Consider the following 13,241-nt stretch of genomic DNA (forward strand, 5'->3'; position numbering starts at 1 on the left):
ACTCTGTGGCTGTAACCACACAGCCACAATCAGCTCATAGCAATCTTTTCTCCTGAGACAATTATGTACACACATACATATTCATACACCTATATTGATTCATGCATATATAAGTACACACACACATATATACAAACACATCTATATCATCATCAGAGGAAGTTAAATGCTGATAATGGTATATGTTTGTATCTACTTACATATCTATCTATCTATGTGTGTGTGTGTGTGTGTGTGTGTGAAAATATATATCTGCCTATTATATATGTGTGAATCATTATATTGATATACACACCTAGTTACAGACATTCAAATGTATACATATAGATGCACACATACTTGCACATGCAAAAAAAAGTATACATGAATCTGTGTATGCACAAATGTACATATGTGTACATGTGCTCAGGCTCATACACATCTACACATAGAGAAATGTTTATACACATATGCACATGCATAAGTGTGTACCAAAACTTACACACACACACACACACACACACACACAATTGAACCCAGTTTTCATCTCTTTATTCTTGTGTCCCCCTTTATATCAATCTATGGTCAGTGTTTTATCTGTATTTTAGTGACCTCCCCTCAGAACTGTCTAATTTCATTAGTCCATAAACTTTAAAAATGTCAAACTACACGGAATGTAAATAGTCAGAAATATTGACAACTTAGATTTTAAATGGAAAATATCGCTTTCTCTTGCTCTTTTTCCTCTCTTTTTGTCCCCTCCCCCTCTTTTTTTGATTTGAGTAGTTCCATAAAACTGTTCCTGAAAAGCATTAGCCATAATTAGTTCTACCACCATCACTACAATTAGGATCACCAATACCATCACTACCAACAAAGTATTTATTACAAGAAATAGAGAGACAAATGTAACATGTTGGTATGAATGGAGATGGTGAAGAGATAATTTGGAGGAAGTGAGAGAGAGAGAGAGAGAGAGAGAGAGAGAGAGAGAGAGAGAGAGACTCTGGATACAATATGAAAATGGTCCATCATTTCAAATCATTTTAGCAAGAGATTAAGAAAGGGATTTATTGATCGAGCATACACCTTTATTCTGATTGTTGTTCTAATGCCAATAATCAAGGGTGTATCATCCCGGATATGAAAACGGGTCTTTATAACAGAGTGTTATTGGGTTTTTTTAGAGTCAACTGTTAATTAGTGGTGGCAGAATTGTTAGAGTATCAGCAAAGAAAGACTTTGCTGTTTTAATTTAGGCTCTTTATTGCATTCTGTGTTCAAATCTGGCTGAGACCAACTTTGGCTTTCATCCTTTGGATGGCGGGGAGGGTCAGTAAAATAAATTGTGTATCAAGTACTGGGGTTAAGGGTATCAGCTAACCACCTTTCTTCAAAATTGTTGGTTTTGTGCTTAAATTAAAAATAATTAGGTGTTGAATATTTCATTACTGAAATTGCATTAAGGAAACTTGATATTTCTCCTAATACATGTGTTTGTTTTTGGGGGCAATCATTCAGAAGAGACTGCTGGAAATATTTAAATTCTCAAATTTTGTGAAGCTGGTCTTGAATTTTGATGTTTAAGAAAAGTGGGCTCATTTTAAGATTCTTCTTCCTATAAAGTATAATGTTAAATATTATTTCAATACATTTCTTTTGGAAGGCACTAAAAATGGTTTTGTTGTATTACAGCCCCATGTCAGGTCTGATTGATATGATAAGTATTTAAACCATAACCTTTCATTATTCTTGTATATCTAGGACTACATTATGCAGTGAATTCTTCCCTTTTTAATAGGGCATGGTCTATTTTGAAGGAGATTTGGCAGCTATTAGACTCCATTGAGGGATGAGATGTAAATTTGATAACTGCCAGTGTTAGCTATTGATAAGATGCTCCTGCAGCTTAACCCTAGGTGAGGTCTAATTGAGCAAACATCATCAATCGCATTCCAGACATGATGTATTTAAGACTATTTTTTATCCAAAGTCCTTTCTTTTATTTTATTATTTTCAATCATTTAGTCAGGATGGAAGAAGGCAGGGCTCAGCCATTTACAGGGCCCCTGAGACTGGGTGGGAGGCTGAATGCTTACAACAGACCTGAATGCTTACAACAGACTGGACTCCACTAAAGGCACTCAAGATGTCAGAAGACAGTGTTAAACTGGGCCATGTATTAAGTCAACCAATCAAGTTGGTCATGGCAGGATTTGAAGTCAGAATATAAGGAGCTGGAACAAATACCACAAATCATCTAGTCTGACATTCCTGTGGTTCCACCACTACATGTCCCTGCGTTGATATTTTTTTATTGACCCTCCCTCCCACCAAAAAGAAAAAAAAAGTTGAAAGGTGAAGTTGACATTTGAACTTCGAATACAGAGCCTGAACAAATACAGTGAGGCATCTAGTTAAAAATTCTTATGCTTTTGCCAATCAACTGCCCTGAACTGGTACTTTTGTTTTGATCCTGAAAGGATGAAAGTTAAACTTGACCTCATTGGGATTTGAACTTAAAGCACAGAGAATCAGAATAAATAATACAAAGCATTCTGTCTGATGCTCTAATGACTCTGCCATCTCATTACCATTATTTCTATGATGGTTAAACTATGATTTTCAGGAAATTTGGCTACTTTTCTTGCAGGATTGAGTGAACATGTAGAGGATGACTCTTGTTGAATATGATACTGAGTTCAAAGGAAGAAAGTGCATGAAGAAAGTGTCCGGGAATGAACAACATTTGTGGTGGTGATTGATAGAACATCATTAATGAAAAGAAAATAAGTCAAGGAGATGACACAGAAGTATAATGGAATAAACTAGCATAAATAAGCTTGACTGTCTTTACTCACTAAGTTTAACAGTCAACTCATCCTATTGGTTTCTTACAAATGACTGGGTCGGACAACTCTACTTTGTTCCAGTTTAGTTTTTAATGATAGTGGGCTAGTGGGTTTGTCCAGGAAATAGCAAGTAACTGAAGTAAATATAGCACTGTTGGAAGTTGATGATGGTGATGATGGTCATTGTGATGTAGCTTAAAACTTTTGAGGACATATGAGGAGTGGGCTACTTAACTCAGCTCAAGTACTTTACTTTATTACTGGCAATATCACATGCAGCACAAGATTGAGTTTAAGTAAGTGTTTTACTTTAATTTCCTTCTCTCTTTCTGTCTGTTTCTTACACATTCTCTCTATCTATATCTATCTACTTGTTTTTGTCTTTCTATCTGTTGTCTATCTACCTACCTATTTATCTCTCTATTGGTCTATTTCCCTCCTTCCCAACCTTCCAACTTCCTTCTATCTTCCTTTCTTTGAATAAACTCTACATAGAAGTTATTGTGGAGTGCTAATGACTGTTTAATTGGTGTTTAAAGCAAGTATTTGTTATTTTGTTATGCCAACGGTTCCCTTCCTGTTTTGCAACCCATTAAGACTGACTTCAGAGATATACGTTTTCTTTTGGTTCTGGCTCAAGAGGATACAGACTAAATATTCTTTGCTAGTCAGGCTTCTGATGCTGTGGATATGTGTGTACAGTCTGTAGTAACTATTGATTTACCTCTTTAAAATATAAAAATAACTTTTGAGATTTTAGATGTTTTTAAGGGCCAGGGTTTTAGCTAAGCAGTGTTTAAGGACCAATTGCTCCAGATCAGTCCTTATCAAGAAAACTTTCCATTGGTCATTTCAGCTTCCCATCTTTATTTCTTTACTCAAGACATTGACCTCCTGGAAACTGTTCAGAGATGAGTAACCAAGCGAATACCCTCCATCAGGCATCTACCATACTCTGAATTCCTTGCTTCCCTAGACATAGATAAACTGAAGCTCTGACATCTGGCAACTGACTTGGTAAACACCCACAAAATTATTAACCATCATGCCAACAACCACCTTGAGCACCTTTTTGAGCTCCATATGTCTAACACATGTGGGTATGCCAACAAAGTCAGAAAACAGCACAGCTCCTATGACTTTCAGAAACACTTTTTCACACTCAGAGTTGCTGAAGCTTGGAACAAACTACCTGCATCAGTTGTTAGTTGCCAAGACATTGCATCCTTTAAAACCTCCATGCTTCCTGAAATTTGCCAACACTACACCTGATATCCCCCACTCCATACATATGCACACATGTATATCAGGACTCATACACTGTTCACTTTCCTGACTTTTGTACATAATTCTGTGTACTGTATGTGCACTTTTGATGAGTTGTAGTGCTCCTGAGCACTATACACAATAATTTCATCATTATTATTAAATGATGAAATAACAGTTTACAACGATTTTAATATACTTTAAATAAATAAATAAATAAATAGATTGTTATTATTATAGATATATTCAAATGTATTCTTCATTATTTTGAAAACAGACACCATTTTGAGCGTGGCCATTGCCAGTACCGCCTGACTGGCCTTCGTAGGATTTTCGAGTGAGATCATTGCCAGTGCCCCTGGACTGGCTCTTGTGCGGGTGGCACATAAAATACACCATTTTGAGCGTGACCGTTGCCAGTACCGCCTGACTGGCCTTCGTAGGATTTTCGAGCGAGATCGTTGCCAGTGCCCCTGGACTGGCTCTTGTGCGGGTGGCACATAAAATACACCATTTTGAGCATGGCCGTTGCCAGTACCGCCTGGCTGGCCTTCGTGCGGGTGACACGTAAAAGCACCCACTACACTCTCTGAGTGGTTGGCTTTAGGAAGGGCATCCAGCTGTAGAAACTCTGCCAAATTAGATTGGAGCCTGGTGTTGCCATCCAGTTTCACCAGTCCTCAGTCAAATCGTCCAACCCATGCTAGCATGGAAAGCAGACGTTAAACGATGATGATGATGATGATGATGTAATTTGAGAGAAATTCAGCTGCTATTTCTAGCGGTGCTACATTTCTAAGGCTCTGTGTTTTTTAATGGCTTGTGTTCAAGCTTCAGTTTCATCATACTAAGTAGATGAGTCACATAAGATGAAACTGAAGCTTAAACACTGGGCCTTAGAAAACATTTCAAGCTAAAACCTTGAACCTTAAGAAGTGTGAGTAGGACATCGGAGTCAGTTTTCCTAATCTTAACAGCAAAGTGATCTGAGTAGGATGAAGTGTCCTGCCCAGGAACAACATGGAACAACTGCAGCAGATTTGAACTCCATTTGGTTATTTCATCTTCATCATTTTTTAAATGACTTGATGATTGAGTAGATAACTATTTGGGCTTCATATTCACTGTCTTTCTCATTGGTTTCTTCATTCACCTTCTCTCTCTTTCTCTCTCTCTCTCTGGGTGTTGTTGCATTTTGTTCACAAATAGCCTTCATTTATTTCCATTCATTCTCTCTTCCTTCTCCCTCTTACATTTACACACACACACACACACACACACACACACACACACACACACACACTCCTCTCTCTTTCTCTCTTGTAAGTGATATGTGTGTCATCTCAGGAACTCAAAGCATGGGGGAAAATATTAGTGACATTGAATAATATGTGTGTGTGTGTGTGTGTGTGTGTGTGTGTTATTGAAACCGAAACAAAGTTTATCTTGCAATTTGAGTTTCAGCTTCTAGGATGAAAATTGAGCCACAAGACAAACTTTTAGTTTCAGTAAAAAACAAAAAAAATCCTGTAAAGCAGGTGTTGAGGACTCTTTTCACATCTGTCGGGCATAAACCACTATACAAATTACACACACACATCTCTCTTTCCCTCTCATGTATGTGTGTGTGTGTGTGTGTGTGTGTGTGTGTGTGTGTGTGTGTGTGTGTGTGTATATATGTATATATGTATAACCCTATGACATTAAGATCACTCTGTCAAATGTATTGCTTATTTATTCTCAGATTTCAGTTAATCATACATTATCCCATAGCGTCAAGATTTCGATGATGTAACTGTTTATTTTTACAATTACATTGTCAGGTAGGCATGATAGGCAAGATCTGGCCAGTTTGAACATAAAACAGGTAGAATATTTTGGCTGGATTTGACCAGTTTAAATGCTAAAGTGTTAAGGATGGAAACTTGATATTTTCACTGATAATTTGGCATAACATCCTTTCAGTTTGGTTGACTGGGTTTTGATATCAGTAATAACCAGGTTTATTACACTCTTCCATCATTTGTAAAAATAGATTTTGTACTGAGATAAAAAAAAGATATCGTTCTGGGACTAAGCTTGTTATTTTGCCCTGTGTAATTTCCTGTTTAGTTACTCTGATGTCATTATGTCAAGTGCCATATTAATTCTATCTGCAACCCACTGCTTGTCTGACCAAATTTCTCTACTACCACTTAGGCTTTAATATAAGGTCATAAATATTTAGTAAGTAATTGAATGAATTTTAATAACTTTGGTAAACTATTACAGTGAATTAACCCTTTAGCATTCAGATTACTCTATCTAATGTAATACTTATTTAGGCACATTATTTTCAACTAATCACTTATCATCTTGTAGCTTTGAGATTTTGATAATGTGATTGTTTATTTGAATGATGGTGTAGGGCAGGTGTGAAACGCTGGATCTGACCATTTTTGAACATAAAGCAGAAAGAATATTTTGGTCAGATGTGGCCAGTTTAAAAGCTAATGGTTTAAGTTTATGTATGGAGGAAAAATGTAGGAGGAAAAGAAATTTCAGTGGGATGCAGATCTAAGGGAGAAGGATTAGGTTTCTTTTAGCATGAGCTGGAAGGAGATGAGATGCAGTAGGGATGAAGAACGCTGGAATGATGAGTGTGTTGGATGCTGCGGTTATGTAGGTGCTAATTTTAAGGAACAGAAGTTATTGTAGTAGTATGATGTTTGTCTGCAGCTGCAGCATCATTCTGGATGTGAGAGCAATACTCCAATGTGAGTCATACTTGAGTTTTATAGAGGATGAGAAACTAATCAAAGAAGGAGTAGTTTCTGGCTCAGAAGTAGATGCCTAGGGTTTGTGAAACGCACTCATGAGCACAACATATACACACATGCACATATATATATATATATGCACACACACACACACACATATCACACCACACCACACCACACACATACATGCATAAACATACACACACATGCATAAACAAACATACACACATGGACATGCATATGTACACATACATGCACAGACACACATGCATGCACACACACACACACACACACACATGTACATAAGCACATACACAGAAGCACACACACACATACACACGTGAACACAATTGTTTCCGGGTTACTTTTAAATTCAGTTTATTGTTGTTACACATAAATACAGTGAGTAGTTTGTATCCCAAGTTGCTGGAACGAGAGCAATAATAGCATTAAAGGCAATTAATATTGAATAATAATAATAGTGATTTTTAACTTAATACATACATTAATAATATATATATATATTGTATCATTATTGATTTCTAACATTGGACATGGACTAATGTACACAGTTGATTAACTTGATTATTGTGTATTACAGGTACTTAGTAACACCTGGGATTTGAACTCAGGATGTAAAGCAGTCGTTCCCAAACTTTTTCAGGCTGCCACCCCTTGACACCCAGGCCACATTCCTAACACCCCACCCATCCCCCACTAACCATCACAAACATAGACCTCTTTCTGAAGCAAATTCAAAGCAACTGTATTTCACAAATAAAACTTAACCTAATGAACCCATTATTTAGTTGTTTTTACATGAATAGCTACCCCATTATTGCCCCACTTTTTACATGAATTGCTCCCCTATTATTGCCTCACTTATCTTCAACGCCCCCTTGAAACTTTCTGCTGCCCTCAGTGGGGGCAATACCGCCCACTTTGTGAACTACTGATGTAAAGAGACATAAATATATACCATATGGTATTTTTAGCATGTTATTGTTGCAGTTATTATTGAATGTGTTTGATTGAATACACATGTACATATGTATGATGTAGAAAAGAACATGAGAAAGTACCTATCTACCTACTTACCTACCCATGCCCATCCATCCGCCCAGATAGAAAGATAGATGGATAGATATCTTATCCATGTATAATCTTAATTAACATGATGAACTTTATGATTGTCTCTTGTGGAATTTCTGCCCACTTTTCACGCAACAATCGAAACAATTCATCTTTAGATATAGGTTTCTGTCGAGTTTTTCGTATAGCTCTATTTAATATGCTCCAAAGAGTTTCAATTGGGTTCATGTCAAGAGATTGGCTTGGCTAAGGAAGCTTTTTGATCCCATTTTCAGTCAGCCATTATTGATTCCTTTTCGCTGTGTGGCATGGAGCTCCATCTTCCATGAATAAAAACACATTTTTCGTTATGCTATCGTGTGAATACATCAGAAGTAGTCCTTGCTTAAGTATTCAATGTATTTTTCAGATTTTATGGTTCCAACACATTCAATCAGCTCAGAACGACCATTGCTGGTGACAGCTCCCCATACCATTACAGAGATACCGCCATGTTTCTCAGTTGGTTGGAGTCATTTCAAATCAATTCTTGATTGGGAAGCCTCCAGACCCAAACATGTCCACTATCAGAAAATAATGCAAATCTGGATTCATCTGAGAAAATCACTCTATCCTAAAATGAACTGGATTTTTCTGATATCTCCTTTGCCCATTTCTTTCTTTTCATGATATTAATTGATTGAAGGAGAGGTCTTCTAGCTGTTCATCCATTATACCCAAGCTTATGCAGATATGTAACACACATTCTTGGAATAACTTCTAGCTGTTTTGCAATGTCAAAAGCCTTTGAACGGGGGTTCATTTTCCACAATTCTCTTCAAACAGCAAAGCTTCCTTTCTGAGGGACTAGGTCGGCCGGGGTGAGAATCTATTGATTCTTTTCGTTCACTTTTGAATTGCACTATAATTCTATTAACAGTAGCAAGAGGAATTTGAAAATTTTCAGCAAGTTTTCGCTGGCTAAGACCAGCCTCAGATTGCCCAACAATATAGCCTCTTTGAAAATCTGACAGCTCTGCTGAATTTTTTGTGCGTGGCATGGTTACTCTTCGCCAATGTTTAATATAATGGCACCTGAAATGAAAAAGAATAATTACATTGTAAATTCTACACTGCTGAAAACATATTAAGATGCTTAGATCAGAAATTTTGAGCATTAAAGGTGTCTATTTACTTCCTGCGCGTGTGTGTGTGTGTGTGTATATATATATATATATATATATATATATATATGAAACACGTGTAGTCATTTTTACTATATTAATATTTATTACTTTGTACTTTTTTGATTTTTATTATAGGTCTTTTTAGTGTATTTACTTATTAAATTTTTCTATATGTGATTGTGGATCTTCATGGATGAATCAAAAATAATTGTGGTTTTTTTCTCTAAATTATATATTTGTATATTATATATTGTGAAATTTAATTTAATTTTGATAAATTAAATTGAATTTTTCCTTGTAAATTTGGAATTTTTTCCCTAATATTATTATCATAATTATTTTAATATTTCCATTTATAACTAACATTTATTGTTTGTGTTACTTTTAATTTTCGTTAGTTATGGAATTTACAGGTAGGATAGAACCACTGTTTTGGAATTCATCTTTGAAGGATATCCCCATTCCATCTAGAAATGAATATATTTTGAAACTTATTAATAATATTAAGGATTTTATTACTAGGATTAAATGGAAAGCCTACTACAATAATTATAATATATCTAATAATAACGATGTAGAAAATTCCAATTATATTAATTCAAAATTTAAATCTAGAAAAGAACCCCCCGTATAATAGGGATATACAGATTTTAGAGGATAATATTTGGAAGGTGGTGAAAAATATTAAATTTCATAAATATCCAAATAGACATAATGATTATTTAAGATATCTAACTATTAAAATAAAAGAAATCCGAAATATGGAAGGAATTATAGTACAATCAGATAAAACTAAGAACCTGTATAAACTAGATGTTAAATTATATGATAACCTATTAGAGAAAGAAATTAATAAAAAATATAAAATTGTTCTAGAAAATGCTCTTTATTTTATAAATGAGGCCTCTAAATTAATAATGATGAAATATGAGTTAGATAATAAAACTGAACCTTATATACCTATGGACCCTAGAATTACTTTGAAAGACCATAAGGATAATTTTATATATATATATATATATATATATATATATATATATATATATATATATTAATATATATTATATATATATATTAAGGGAACTTGATGATATATATAATATATATTTAAGGGAGCTTGATAATATATATATAACATATATATTAAGGGAGCTTGATATATATATATAACATATATATTAAGTGAACTTGATATTATATATAACATATATATTAAGGGAACTTGATAATATATATAATATATATGTATTAAGGGAACTTGATAATATATATGATATATATTATGGTCATTCAATTTTATGCTTGCTTTATCTTTACATGCTGGAATGGGTTGGAAGACTACTTATTACTGTTACATTTCATTTTTAACTTGCTTTCTATGGCTGGGATATCCTTCCTATGACCAACCCATGTTACATTACAGGCTTCTGTGTCTGGACTGAAAGGCTTTCTGCAATCTACCTTCAGGTCAATTATTCTCTTCCTCAGAGTTTCAGAGTCTTACTTTCATCTCTCTCTCTCTCTCTCTCTCTCTCTCTCTCTCTCTCTCTCTCTCTCTCTCTCTCTCCTCTCTCTCTCTCTCTCTCTCTCTCTCTCTCTCTCTCTCTCTCTCTCTCTCTCTCTCTCTCTCTCTCTCTCTCTCTCTCTCTCTCTCTCTCTCTCTCTCTCTCATCTCTCTCTCTCTCTCAGTTTCTATTAATCTTAATGTATCTGTTTTATTATTTACAGGTTTACCTCTCCAGCCAAATCTCCTGGGTTACAATCAAGGGCTGAGTACTAGACTTTATTTCATGGATCCTCCTAGGTGGAGTGTTGGTAAAATCTAGGTATGCCCATGGATCGTCAGGTAAGCACACACACACACTCTTCTTTAGTTTAAAGTTGATTCTAATATAAGACATATACTCTCTCATTTTTACTATTTTATTACTAGTTATACATATTAGACTGTGGCCATGCTGGGGTACCACTTCCAGTCATGTACTTTGGACACAAAACCCTGCTTGTGAAGACCTGTAGAGGCAATCGAAATCAAACCAAATTCGACGATTGGCACTCATGCCAACCTTCCTTCATTGGACACTAAACTCTGCTTGCGAAGACCTGTTGGGGCAAGTGAAATCAAAATTGTACCAAATTCGATGACTGGCACCTGTGCCAGTGGAGCGCTAACAGCACCATCTGAGCGGGGACCACTGCCAGAGCAGCTGCCTGGCTTCCGTGCCAGTGGTATGTAAAAAGCACCATTTGAGTGTGATCGTTACCACCATCGCTTTACTGGCGCTTGAAACAAAACATTCGAGCGAGGTCGTTGCAGTACCGCCTGACTTGCCCTCGTACTGGTGGCACGTAAAAGCATCCACTACACTCTCGGAGTGGTTGGCGTTTGGAAGGACATCCAGCTGTAGAAACTCTGCCAGATCAGATTGGAGCCCTGGTGCAGCCATCTGGTTCACCAGTCCTCAGTCAAATCGTTCAACCCATGCTAGCATGGAAAGTGGACGGTTAAACAATGATGATGATTATGGTGGCAAGCTGGCGGAATTGTTAGTATGCTGGGCAAAATGCTTAGCGGTATATTGCCTGCTGCTATGTCCTGAGTTCAAATTCAGCTAAGGTCGACTTTGCCTTCCATCCTTTTGGGGTCGATGAAATAAGTACCAGTTCCGCACTGGGGTTGATGAAATAAGTACTAGTTATGCACTGGGGGTCGATGGAATCAGCTTAACTCCACCCCCAACCGATTTCAGGCCTTGTGCCTGTAGTAGAAAGGATTATCATTATTATTGACTGGCTGTCGTGCCGGTGGCACGTAAAAGCACCCCACTACACTCTCAGAGTGGTTGGCATTAGGAAGGGCATCCAGCTGTAGAAACTCTGCCAAATCAGATTGGAGCCTGGTGTAGCCATCTGGTTCACCAGTCCTCAGTCAAATCGTCCAACCCATGCTAGCATGGAAAGTGGACGTTAAATGATGATGATGATGATGATTATTATTATTATTAGGGTGGTGACCTTGTAGAACTGTTAGCATACCAAGCAAAATGCTTAGTTGTATTCCCATCCATCTCTATGTTCTGAGTTCAAATTCTACCAAGGTCAGCTTTGCCTTTTATCCTCTCTAGGGGTTGATAATATAAGTACCTGTTGAGTACTGGGGTTAATTTTATCAACTTACACCTCTCACCTGAAATTGCCGGCCTTGTGCCAAAATTTGAAATCCTCATTATTAGTTTGCTGAAGGCTGGACTGTACTTTAGATTCATTGCATTCTTGAGACTAACATAAAGATGCCCTGTGAAGCATCTCTTTAATTGCAGTTAGATCTCACAAGTTCAAAAAAAAAAAAAAGGAACATTTTTACCTTTTTCCTGAATTATAGTACTGCAAATGAGAAGTGTTAATTATCTCAACCAACTGTATCTTCATCAATGTCACTATCATTTCTGGTTTTGTTTATTAAACCATGTCTAGGCAATCGCATTGAGATAGGTTTACTAGTAAACAAAAATTCTGAAATCTGATTTTGCTTTTTCTCTTTTTCTTTTTATCCCTTCTACATCACTTCATCTTGTTGAAACTCTCAAGGAAGGAGTGAGTGAATGTCTACTATTATGCTGTATTTCCTGTAAACAGTGAAACAGTATAAATCCTGTAGAAAAGGAAACAATCTATTTGTATAAACATAGATTATATTGTGTTTTGCATACTTAATTCCTGCACTTAAAACAATGCTGACTATCCTGTGTAACTTTCATTTACTGCTCTGTCTTGTGAGAAATTTGTTTGTCAAGAATGTATAGACAAGTGGCAGCAAGTTGAGTTTGTTAACCAGTTTTGAGTATCACTTATAACCATTTCACTTTACATGCTGCTTTTGTACACCTGAAAAATCTATAAATGTCACTTAGTCTTTTTTCATTTTCTCTCTGTTGCAATAAATCAGCAACAGAATGTAGAATATGTAAGTACAAATTCTAGCAAAAATAAAATAAAGTATTAAAAAAAAAAAGACATTTGTAGAACTTGAATTTTGAATGAAAGGAAATAATTCAATATAAGACTTTCAGTATTGTGTGTGTGTTTCCAGGATGGCAGATGATAGAGTTGGTGGAGCATCTGACAGA

The 13,241-nt window shown here is 36.1% G+C and overlaps 1 protein-coding gene across 25 annotated transcripts in view; it reads left to right on the forward strand.

Annotated features, from left to right (window-relative positions):
* Positions 1 to 13,241, forward strand: part of LOC106877319 (tyrosine-protein kinase CSK) — a 354,354-nt gene that overhangs the window by 180,089 nt on the left and 161,024 nt on the right. For 24 of the 25 annotated variants that reach the window (XM_089349669.1, XM_089349666.1, XM_089349674.1 and 21 more), the window contains one exon: positions 10,843 to 10,960. In XM_089349669.1, the coding sequence (XP_089205795.1) occupies positions 10,943 to 10,960 (18 nt within the window). In that variant the 5' untranslated portion in view covers positions 10,843 to 10,942. Of the gene's footprint in view, positions 1 to 2,970; positions 3,128 to 10,842; positions 10,961 to 13,241 lie in introns of those variants that run through there. The other variant, XM_089349683.1, reaches the window with a different exon arrangement.

Source organism: Octopus bimaculoides, chromosome 3, assembly GCF_046866305.1.
Source record: "Octopus bimaculoides isolate indiv1 chromosome 3, ASM4686630v1, whole genome shotgun sequence".
In the NCBI taxonomy this organism is placed as follows: Eukaryota; Metazoa; Mollusca; class Cephalopoda; order Octopoda; family Octopodidae; genus Octopus; species Octopus bimaculoides.